We start from the raw sequence: 12291 nt of genomic DNA on the forward strand, positions 1-12291 counted from the left end.
GAGCACCAATGGCCCAAGATTACAAAACAGTCGGTGAGAAAAGGGAGTCCATGTCTGTGCCTTTCTCCTGCTCAGGAAAACCACCATGGAACACCGGTCACTGTATTGTGGGTCTGGGAATCACACAGTAAAACTAATGCTGAGTGAATGTTGAGGATGTTGATTGAGTGATAAGAAGATTGCTGTCCCATTTGTAATCCAGTTCAGCCCGCTTGTGCCTGTGAAGCAGTAATCAGGTGGTGAGTACTCTTAATAGCTATTGGGATCACTTTATAATAATCAAGGTGATGGGGATTTCTGGCTTCAATTTCTACTGATATGAGCAGATGTTATCAAAGGGAATCTCAGTGGAAAGACTTTGGGAAACGGTGAAAACAGAATGTTCTCATGTTGAATGCTTAACAAAATGTAGCTTCCTTACGCTGACACACTGTACATTTGTTGTGATTGTGCCTCTGTGCTTGTGTGTCTGTTTATATTTCAGCCAGCATCGAGTGTGGCTGCTTCTCCTTCTACTGCTAAACTAGAGGGACTCAGTAAAGAAAAGAGAATGAACGTGAAATGGACACAACTGGGCTTGGTCTTCTTTCTTTTGTTGTCACTTGTGATGACAGGATGCTTCTTATGGCAATACCAGCTGCCAAAAGCACTACCAGGTAAGATCAACACTGATGGTGATACTTTGTGTGAGGAAGGCTGTTGCTGTTGGGTAAAAACCTTCTTGGACCTATGCAGCTTTGATCTACTCTGTATAGTTTTGATTTTGTCCAGCTGGCTTTTGCAGGACTATAATTATTCACCTTAAAAGTTAAAATCTAAAATAAGAGCTAGGACTGAAATTGGATTTAACACTTGAAAACCATTTGTGACTGGAATTCAAGTCATCTGCTGTGAGACTGCATTACTCTGCATCTTGATCGTGTTTTAGATTTCAAAAACATTGACACCCCTCCATGATTTGGCCACCTTATATGAGCTCCTTTAACCCCATATGCACTTAAAGGTCTTAAGATTAGTCAACATAAGGCTTTTCTGTTGGGATTGCGTGCATTTAGCAGCCTTGTGACTGAGGTCAACCGAGTCACATTTAAAAATATCTTTAAAACATCTTTGCAGAGATTATCATCTTTATAACTTTGCATAAGTATCTTTAAAGTATTATTTAAAGTGCTTTCATACTTATTTAAATTATTGAAGCAGATTTACTGGTTTTACAATGTGCTTTATAAAATATTTTTGGGGAAAACTGTCTTATGTAACAAAAACAACAGCTTTGGAAGGAAAATGTTCACATAAGGTCTTGAATCCAAGTATTGTTTATGGCTTCGTGCATTTGCTAATGTATGAGTATTTTAATATTTGGCACCAGTGTTACATTCTGCGTAGTGGGTAGCATAATGCATCAAAGAGGTTTTCCCACTGATTGGCCAAATACAAGCCAATGCAGAAGTCTCTTGCCAATAACGGAGAAGGAGGAAAGAACCCTTCTGCAAGTGAACAAAACCTGTGAATCATCAATGTTTAGTTAGGAGTAGGGTTATGTAGCCTGAACTTAGACCTCTACAGTCAAAAGCGGGGTATAACATGTTGGTGTCAAGAGACAGAAATCTGACCAATCACAAAAACAAATAGAGCAGTAGATGGATAAGGATATGAAGCATTAGTGGACACTTGGCTCGATCTTACTAAGACATTCATCAGCTAAAGCTCTGAGGTTATGAAAGCACTGTAAATGAACAACTAGATCACCATCACTGCAAGTCAGTAACTCAATTTCACCATTAGGACACAATTTATCATTTGTTTTAATTGTAATATTTCTTCATCTTGTTTCCGTAAGATACAAAGGTATAGGCAAACCACTTTGTCTCAGTCAGATGATAATCTCTAAAATGAGCAATGATTCTCCATCTCCACTGCACGACTGTGGAATCCAATTACTGCAGGTTCTTCCTGTGACTAGGAAATGGATTACATTTCTAAACACAGTCACTCACAGTGCTTACGGAGGACTGGAGCTGTGTGCATTTAGTCCAACAGATTGCGTAAACACACAACGGTCTGTTTCAACGCGAGATCATCTATTCACGTTATTAAAAAGGAGGAACACATGGTACAGGTTTAATAATCCGGCTGTATAGAATCAGGTATGTGTCTGATCACAATAAGGCTGATTCTTCATGATTTCCTTTGTCCATAGCTGAGAGCTGTGTACTAGTTCAACACTAGGAGTGTCTTTTCCTGTGGCTGAGAGTGTGATCAACAAACCCACAGATGGAATGAATTCAAATTCCGCCATTCAGGAGCAATTCACTTTAAGATTAAGAATCATTATGAAGTGAGAATGTTCACGCTCGAACCAAACAAAGGTCAAAGGTCTTGGCTGCGTTTGCTGTCCTTCTCTTGCCAAAAGATCATCTGCTTGTCAAAACGGTGTAACAGCATACGACAGATTTTGCAGATTTTTTGTGGTGCCACTTAATTATAGAGGCTCTATCAGAACCATCTGTGCCAATTAAATAGATTTTTCTTTCATACATATAGTCCAGATATCAGGCCTCTACATGACAAGGTAAAAGCAGGTGATGATAATAGACAGAGCAGCTCCCCTTCCATTCAGAATATTCAATATGCATTGATGCATCTTTTTATAGGACAACATCCTAAGCTTGACAAATAAAAAGGTAAATGAGAAATATTGAAGGAGCCCTATTCATCCAGAAGTCACAGTGGGGGGAAGATGCTGTTCATCATCTTATTAGATCCTTTAAGATTGACATGGCTCATGCAGAAGCAGAGAGAGTTAATGAAGGCCCCAGCTACCCTGGAAAACATGTTGTGCTGGACTTTGTGTCATGGTATCAATACATTATTCTATCAAATATGAAGTGGGAATTTCAGTAGGCTGTCCTCTTGTGCTCCCTTGGCTCTTTGTCTCTCTTTCTTTACGGTTTTCTCGTTTTCCCTCCATCTCCAGAAGAAGGGATGGGTCATGATGTCAAATCAGAGAGGATGTGTCCTCGTTTCCCCGAGCCTCTCCAACTACAACATCCCATCCCCAGTTTGAAAGAAGCCCTGGGAAAGGTGAGAGAACGTCTGTGACCACATTCAAATACTGTATATGTTCTTGTGTCCATCAGGCCCACTGAGGTCCTACCAGACAGCTAACAAAACTGGGGACGTGTTTTTGCATTTGCTGCTCTTTCTGTGTCTATCAGGTGGACGTTTTGCTTCGGCAGAGCATCAACCCCGTCAGTCTTCCTTCCCTGTCAGCCATTGTGATCTTGAATGACACTATTTTGTGGACCGGCAACTTTGGGATGAGGAACGGCACCGACCCTCTCTCAAGTCCACCCAATGAGTACACCATCTACAGGTCAGGACAACTTTGCTTTTGTTTTTACTTCATACTTTGGAGACATGTTTGGAGCTATGAGGGGTGATTTATTACTTCTGAGCCTGACACAAGAACATGGGTGAAGGAAGTACAATTTTCTTGGGATTGAATTTTGTTTACATGGGAGATGTTCCAGTGGAGCTTTCATTCCGTGTCAGAATTTTTATCTCTTCCTAGACATTACCTCATTACCTCACATTACCTCTGTCCAAATCCTCTACACAGGGCACACAGTCTAATCAATAAAGCAATTGAGCTCTCACTCACACAGCCAAAGCTGGACCTCATACTGACCCCGAGTCATGCAATTAACACACGAGAAGCCACAAGTTATAGTCATAAAAGTCTGTACCACCTCTGTGAACCACCTCATCCAACAATTCATTCAAATATAAAACATTATGTGTTTCTCTAGAATTTCTTAACTCATTTCTAGTCCTGGAGGAAAAACCTACTAACCTGTGATTATGGAATGGTAATACGGTTTGAAGGTGAAATACAGGCACAGATTGAACTGATGTGGAACATTTATTTTCAAATCAGATACAAATAAAATCATGTCTCAATAGGAAACAATAACAATAACACAAAATGAGCATTAGGCCTCCTCTCCCTGGATAATAACAAATAAAGTCACACCAACCTGGGCGCCCAATGGCCTCCTCCTTACTTTGATGTTGTTTAGAGTCAGTATTGATATTTATAATAGAAATTGATATTTACCAGCTTTATTTACACTCAGTGGCCCTTCAACTTTGTCATCAGTGTTCTTCTGTACACAATGTCATCATTTATCTCTCATTCTCTCTGACACACAGATCTAAGTTGTCGCTATAGAACATTTCTGTCTGTCTTCCGTCATGTGTGTAGCATTAAGTGTACTACATTTCTTTAAGAGTGCATTATGTTTTATCAAGAGTTGTGTGGTAACGTGCGGAGATTGATTGACAGGCTAAAGCACCCGTTTGTTTCGTTGTGCTTTACCTTCTCATGAACGTCGGGGTGGCTCGTCTGCAAATGTCGCTTCAGGTTCGTCGTATTTTTGCAGTTTATTTTCTGTCCACGCGGTTTGAAAATGGTCTTTTTTTCTTCCACGTCCAATGCAAAGAGTATCCAAATGTCACTAGAACGTTTCTCCCGACAAACGTTGCAATTTTGGTGGTAACGCTGGTGGTCTACTTCCCGGGAAGATTCGAGTTGGAATCGCATGACTACAAACACACTTCTGATTGGATACACTTCATCTGCTTCGTTGTTTTTTCTGATTGGCTCATTTCTCAATTCGTCCCTCCCGAACATTGCCGTCTTGTTTTTATTCGTCGACGAAAATGTCAATAGATTTCGTCATAGTTTTCGTCATTCTTTTTTTATTTAGTGAGTTTTAATTGTTGAAATAAGATACAAATGTAGGTCTTGTGATGTGATTCTTTATAAATAGTGTCCTAACAATTGGATGTCATTCCTCTGTTGTTTGTCTTCTCAGAATTGCCAGCCTGTCCAAGATTTTCCCAACTCTGATGCTCTACAAACTGTGGGAGGATGGGAAGATCGGCTCCTTGGACGACCCTCTGGAGAAGTATGTGGAGAACTTCACCATCAAGAACCCGCTGGGAAAGATGCGAGACTCTGAGCTGAAGTATGTGACAGATGGGCTGATATTTCTGGACAGTGGTGAGGTCCCAATACGCTCGTCCTCAGTCACCCTGCGCAGGATGGCCAGCCAACTCTCAGGTAGCTGAACTGTAGCTCAATCCCTGAAAGTGTGTTTCTGTTTTTCCCGCAAGCCAAAAGCATACAGAGAGAATTTGAGAATCAATTTGACATCAATTGTATTTGATTAAATTCATTTATTTTCCTATTTTTCACACTGTGTTATTATTATTTTGGGCCAATCAAAGGCCTTCCCAGGAGACTCAGAGCGACAAATCTGCTCTGGAAAGGAAAAACACAATCTGCAGTCAATCTACTGCAAGATGACGTCCTCATCGCAGACCCGGGAACCAAGTACGATTCGTTCTGCTGTGCAATTATGATCATGCAAAATCAGTTAATATAAAAATGACATGCTACAGTCTTCAGTCAGTGTTGTTTGTTTTCACCCACATGATGAAATCAGGAGTAAAGAATGTGTCACAGTTGTACAAACAATATTGCTCTCCATCCCTCAGATGTCACTACAGCAACCTCGCCTTCTCCCTGCTGGCTCATGTGATGGCTGAGCGGGTGGCCAGCGTTAAATACCAGCGCTGGATCACGGAGAACATCCTGGACCGACTCGGGATGGAAGACACTGGATTCGACATCACGCCCGGGCTGCAGACCCAGATGGCTGTGGGCGTGTATTCCAATGGAAAACCAGCCCCTCTGTATGACCTAGGCTGGTATCGGCCTTCAGGTCAGATGTTCTCCACCGCGGCAGACATGGCCAAGCTCGCCATGATGCTGCTGGGTGCTTATCATCGCAAGATCCTGGAGCCAGACTCCTTGAAGATCATGCTGACGCCGCTGTTCAAGTGCGACAAGGATTACTTTGCTAACCGTACTGGGACCCCATGGGAAGTGAATGATTATATGGGCTATGAGGTGGTGCGCAAAGATGGCGATCTGGATGGTTACTCCGCCACATTCTCTCTGGTTCCCAGGCTGAAGCTGGGCCTGGTGGTGCTCATGGCCGGCAGCAGGTCTCAGGGCCAAGATGTTGTCAACAAGGCCTACAGCCACATCATTCCAGCCATAGAGAAATCCTTCAGGGAGGCAAAGAAGGTCCTCTCTGCTCCCCCAAATCCAGATCCTTACCTTGGCGTTTTCACCTATAGTAATATCACCTTCTATGAGATCAAAGTTGGGCCAGATGGAGTTCTGATCATGCAGCAGTTTGGGCCTCAGATTGAGGAGCTGATCCCAGAGAAGTACAGAACTATTAAACTCAACTACCTGGTTGAGCGTGTGTTCAGGGTGGTGTTTCAAAAGGAGTACCCTTGTGTTTTGCAGGTCGGTACCGCCTCCGTGTCCCTAGAAGCCCAAGATGGACAATTATTTAACTTCTATGTGTTTGACAAGCGAGGACTGTCGCCCGGTTTCGACGCACCAGGGCTGAATACATATAATGTGGTGAGAATCGCTCGCAGACCGTCATTCTCTAACTGAACTGGACAAACAGTGCGGAGGAGACGTGAATCACATACAAACTAATGTTGTGAATAATGAAAAGCCAGATAAAAACAGACCACTGACAGAGATAACAGTATGTAAAGTATCTGGGCAGAAAATGACATGTTTCTCTGATGGACATGGTGTTGTAAATGACTGTCCTTTTCATAAGATTGCATCATTATGGCTCTATACTAAACATTTCACATGGTTGTAAGCTTATGTTTCTCTCTTTGCCGTCTGTCCTTGAATTATGAGAGAGAACAGAAAGCCAGCTGTTAGTCAGACTTATGCTGTGGTTATCAACATAGCTATTTCCATATATTTTACACCTTTGGATGTGATCAGCTCATGCATACAAGAAAAGCCCATTTACCTATTTATCTTTTTTACAAATGTTTTATTTGTGGCAGATAAAACTGTGATATCGTCATGACAAAACTGAATAAACAAATATTACTATTTTTCTACAGTGTTTGAACAGCATTTTATACAGTGTAGCAAAACCTGTAAGTAAAGACTGAAAGAGCACACTCTTGATATTCTGGCATCTAAATAATGCACAGTGTGTCCCCCTGTGTCCCTAATCTCTAAAAATGGATTCCAAGTCACTCTGATTGCCAACACCAACACCAACAATACTAATCATATACTGGGCCTCATTGTCATATGAACTGTAATCACAGTTTTGTATAGTTCATTTCTTACAGTATTGGGAAGGGAATGAATGACATGGTGTCTTTGTGTGAACGCAAATCACACAAAGACACCATACCATTCCTTCCCTTATTGTAAACATTGTATTTTATAGTTCAAGGCTAAACAATATGTTCATTTTCCATTTCCATCACACCCCCGGCAAGACAATACTGTAAGAAATGAACTATACAAAACTGTCATTACAGTTCATATGGCAATGAGGCCCAGTATATGATTCATGTTGGTGTTGGCAATCAGAGCAGAGAATCTACATAGCAGAGAATCAACTGTTGACAGTTGTCATCAGTTGATTCTCTGCTTTTGTTGTGCCAAAAGGATAAATTACGAAATACCAACACAATCAACCAGTCTACGCACCATTTTAATCATAATGCTGACAAAACATTTCATTTTATTGTGCATTCACATTTCAAAAGATACAACAACCAAAAGTAGCCCAGCTCAAAAAAACAGCTATGTCTGCTCTCTTACATTCAACATTGTGCGATAGCCGGAGGTCATTGCAGTTTTCACTATCACAGTCACAGTAAACAAGAGTTTACTCTACAAATAATGTACAAACAAACCATGACAGCCATCAAGTGTAGATTGGATGGCTGTGAGCAAAACAAGAGGCAGAAACAGCATTGAAAAAGCCCACAGTTAAGCAGTATATTTTTTGCTTCTACAGAAACAAAGCATGTGTTAGTACAACAACAACAACAACAACAACAATGAATCAAAGGTACACACAGTGCACACTAAACCCTCAAAAGTGATTATTTCAGGTCAATCAGATTTGATTGTCCTCTGTATGAGTCACAGTATGACTGTTCTTCTTAAGCTTATTTACACTATCTTATTTACAGTATAAGACAGCAGGTTGAACATGCAGGCACTGTTGAACAATCATCATCCATACTAAGGAACCTAATCGAACGGACTTGACTCAGTGCCGCTGCATTTCTGTGTAAATTAAATTACATGTAATAAGCTAAACATGCGTCTGCATGAGCTGCTTGTTAGCTTGTTCAAATTAAATCCAAGTTAAAATACAGAGGTTTTGCAGTCAGATTCTTTACAAGAACAGGTAAGGATAGGAGTGTCTAGGCTCACACTAGGAGACAGCAAAGGGACAACAGAATTGGCGTCCTGACCTTTGACCTGAACTCTGGAATTTGAGACATGAGGAGCTAGTAAAATGTTAGGGAGGGACGGGGAGTCTCTAACAGAGAAGTTGTCCTCCGTCTGGGAACACATAAGGTCTCTGAAACACTCCCGAAATCGCGTGGAGAGCAGGCTGTAGATGATGGGATTGACTGCAGAGCTGAGGTAGAAGAAGACACCTGAAACGATGTGGACACACTCATAAATGCTGTGCATCAAGTTGGTCCACTGACGGATGGAGCTCCACAGCAGTCGTTCGATGTGAAAGGGGGCCCAGCACACGCCAAACACTGCCACCAGGATGGCTGAAGAAACAGAGAAGATGGGTCGGGTCAGACCTGTTGTTAACATGCAAGAACCGGCACAATGAGTGAGATTACAAGGACATTTGGTCATTTTGTTCTGGTTCTATTACTGTATTGTTGTTGAATCTTAGCTGCTCTCATCCACACAGTTTCCATTTAGATTTAAATTCTTATTTTCCAAAGAACTTGTAGGTTTTAGGAATCCAATGATCAATGAGAGCAAATTGTGCTCAAAAACTTCAGCCTTGATTCACTGATTCAGAATTACAGGAGGCTTTACCCTGAGAGAGACGCATAGAAGAATTGAATGTAGAATTGAAAAGCAGCCAGCATTATGTTGGAATGAATCTTTGCAGATAGCAGATTATTTATAACATTATGGTGGAAGAAAAGCAAAGTTGGAATGAGCTCAAAGTGTTTATCCAAGATTTCGGTTCCAGTCATCGGTGTGTCCGGTGCTCTGTAACGATTCACATGTCAGACAGAAGGCATTCCACAGAATACAAATGATCCAAACCAAGACTGCTTTTGCAGTCTCTCGTTACATTATTTGTGATTCCCTCATATTTGGTCTTTAGAGCGTGTTTACACATGGATAACAAAAATAACAACATGCCTGCTTTCAAACAGGCAGCCTTCTACAGGTCCAGGCCATCTCTCTCACAGTATGATTAATGTTTGGCTCATTTTGTGCTCCATGTAATCATGCTTACATGATTGCCTTTGCACTGATTACTGATTTACACGCAGTGTATTTCCTTCTTCATATTGAAATCAAGGAAAATCACAGAAGATAAAATTAACCTTTAGAGGCGAAAGTGGTGAGAGTTGTTTTTTGACGAGTGATGCAAACATTGTGACGCAGACAGAGTGCACCAGTGATGAAAACCTGTCACCTGGGAGCAGCGCAGCAGAGCAGCACTCACACCAGCAGTGATTTTGGACTCAGATCTGGGGATTTTGCAGCACATTAGCAATGTTTGTCTGTGGCTGAGCATAATCTCCCAGTCTGAGCTCAAGGATCTATTCTATGTAATCTCTGCAAAGAACAAAGGTGTAGAAATGACGACAGGGGAAGCACAAGCTACGGCTCGCTGCTGCAACAAGCTGTCACAAAGAAAAATTGGCAGACACTCACAGAGCATCTTGGTGACCTGTCTCCTGCGTCTGTTCTCTGTGTGCATCGTCTTCCGGGTTATGGTACTGCGGTTTCCAAAGTTTCGACAGGAGTGCTGCCTTTCTCTGCTCAAATGAAGACCCATTACAAGATACAGCACACTAATCACCATCATGGGCACAAAAAAGAAGCAAACCGTGGTGATCTGCATGACGAGGTTGTAGATCCAAAGAGGTTTGAGCACCGTGCATATAGCAGACTCCTCCATTCTCTCTGGTAGGTAATAGATACCGTGCAGTGAGGTGTTGGGGATGGCACAGATCATAGACACCAGCCAAATAATGCCGATGACACGCTTGGCATGCTGATTAGTTGAGAGATACCGTGTTTTGAGAGGATGCACCACAGCGATGTATCTCTCCACACTCAGTGCAGTGACATTTAGGATGGAGGCGAAACAGATGGTCTCAAAGAGGAAGGTCTTGAAGTAGCATCCGCCCTCACCAAAGGGGAATGGGTAGTTCTGCCACAGATCATACACTTCCAAGGGCATCCCGAACAAAAGCACGAGAAGGTCAGACGCAGCCAGGCTCACCAGGTAAAGATTGGTGGGGTTACGCATCTTCTTATGTTTGGCTATGACTGCGCACGTGAGCAGATTGCCAGACAAGCCAGTGAGGAAGATGAGAAGATAAGCACTGGTTACAGGGAGGAAGAAGGGAGATCGCTTTGGACCCAAGATTTCAAAGAGGTTGACTTCGTTGGATTTGTCACTGGTGAAATTCCCGGTGGTGTTCAGCACAGTGGCTTCCAGTAAGTTTGAAGAGGAGTTCTCCATTTCAGAGGAAGAATGGACAACTGCAATGAAAAGAGGAAGATGAGTTAACATGTGCAAGCAAATGAGGGTTAATTTGATGTGATTTTCATTTCAGCTTTGCATGTGATTGTATTTGAGGAACAGGGATGGTCGTGTGGAGCTGCACTCAGGGTTCTTCTTCCTAATCGATCCAATATTCTCCTATAGTCTCCTATATTTTCCTTCCAGCTCAAAAAATTCAGAGGTGTGTAAACTTCTCAACATACAATGAGGAAATATCTTCCAAATGGTCTTAAAGAACAATAGATTGTTTCCTGCTAAATATGATAACAGAGTCTGAATTGCACATTGTGTCTGTTAATGTCCTTGGCAGCACAAACCATAAATACAGTGGTTTTGCTCGGGAGATTCTGTGCAAGTGCAGTTTTGTGAAGGGTGTGTGTGTATTTTGCATATGCGATTTGCCTGTGAACATAATGAGACATAATGCAGTTCATTGCCAAGATTGCGGCAATATAAACAGCAAGAACATTGATTGGTTTATCATAGATTTGCCAAGAGAAATCTAATTGTGTTGATTTCTGAAAGTAAAAACAACAACTAATATCCTACTTTTGTGCTAAATAAAGATTCTTGATGACAACAAAAAAAAACGTTTTTTTTTAGTACAGATAATGAAAGAAGATTTCAGTGCCAACAGAAATGTAATCTGCTCTCTCTGGGCTAAAGCATTTTGCTTTACTGCAACACTAATTTGGTCCGAATCAATTCCATCAAATGGTGGCTGTTGAGGTTAATTGACAACACACACACACACACACCAACACACACACACACACATACAGCATAAATGCGTGCGTCCAAGGTTAATTATGCAGTCAATTCATTCATTCATCTCTTTGCAAATCCAAGGTTATCAAACTAATGATGTGTGAGATGGACTGTGGAATTATAGTTCTAACCTCAATGATTGGAATCAAAGCCAGTGAGACTTCATAGTGAGACAATATAGCATATATTATCTTTTATGTCTTAGTTCAAAACATTATTATCCATTTACTAATCCTGTAAATTGTCAAATACAGATTATAGGTTTGGCATGAATGGTAAATATCTTGAATTATATGCATTTCATGAATGTATTGCAATAATATATAACACTAGCAAATTAACATTTAATTAAAAGCTTCACATGCAAAATAGTGTAGAAATGTGTGTAGACCAACAACAACTTGTTGAAAAAATGTTTATACAGAAAAACAGCTCACCTTAGCATTGCTCGTCTGCAACGTTCTTCTTATGTGACGCTCCCTTTAGGATCATGGTTGGAAATAAGGAAAGGTGACTTAACACAGAGTATGAGGTCGCCAACTGTTAGGGAATGTCTGAAAGTTCTTGTCTGCAGAGAGATGTTGAGACACACAGAGGAGGATGAGAACTGTGCTGCAAGTGCATCCCCTTCAAGAGAGATAGAGGGAGAGCAAGGGAGAGGGAGAGAGAGGGAGAGAGTGAGAGGGAGGGAGGGAGGGGAGAGAGAGAGGGAGAGAGAGAAAGAAAGACAGGGAGAGAGGGAAAAAAAGAGGGGGAGAGAGAGAGAGAACGTGAGAGAGGGATAAAGAGAGAGGGGAGGGAGGGGGAG

At 41.6% G+C, this 12291-nt stretch overlaps 2 protein-coding genes across 3 annotated transcripts; one reads left to right on the forward strand and one right to left on the reverse strand.

The window, feature by feature from the left end:
- Positions 1–550: 550 nt before the first annotated feature.
- Positions 551–6544, forward strand: lactbl1b (lactamase, beta-like 1b). 2 transcript variants are annotated; one of them, XM_076147453.1, is made up of 6 exons: positions 551–674; positions 2978–3084; positions 3219–3376; positions 4881–5128; positions 5296–5401; positions 5566–6544. In XM_076147453.1, the coding sequence occupies exons 1-6, from the start codon at positions 551–553 to the stop codon at positions 6542–6544; spliced, it is 1722 nt and encodes a 573-aa protein (XP_076003568.1). The 2 variants fall into 2 exon arrangements, with proteins under 2 accessions (XP_076003568.1, XP_076003569.1); XM_076147454.1 differs by having other exon boundaries at positions 551–656; positions 2981–3084.
- Positions 6545–8293: 1749 nt separating this feature from the next.
- On the reverse strand, positions 8294–10673 carry nmur3 (neuromedin U receptor 3). The gene is made up of 2 exons (XM_076147094.1): positions 9857–10673; positions 8294–8718 (listed from the first exon to the last, which is right to left on the reverse strand). Exons 1-2 carry the CDS (start codon positions 10671–10673, stop codon positions 8294–8296), a joined length of 1242 nt encoding a protein of 413 aa, XP_076003209.1.
- Between the last annotated feature and the right edge of the window lie 1618 nt (positions 10674–12291).

This window comes from Genypterus blacodes, unplaced genomic scaffold, assembly GCF_046128005.1.
Source record: "Genypterus blacodes isolate CSIRO-AG114 ecotype Tasmania unplaced genomic scaffold, CSIRO-AGI_Gbla_v1 ptg000037l_1, whole genome shotgun sequence".
Taxonomy (NCBI): Eukaryota; Metazoa; Chordata; class Actinopteri; order Ophidiiformes; family Ophidiidae; genus Genypterus; species Genypterus blacodes.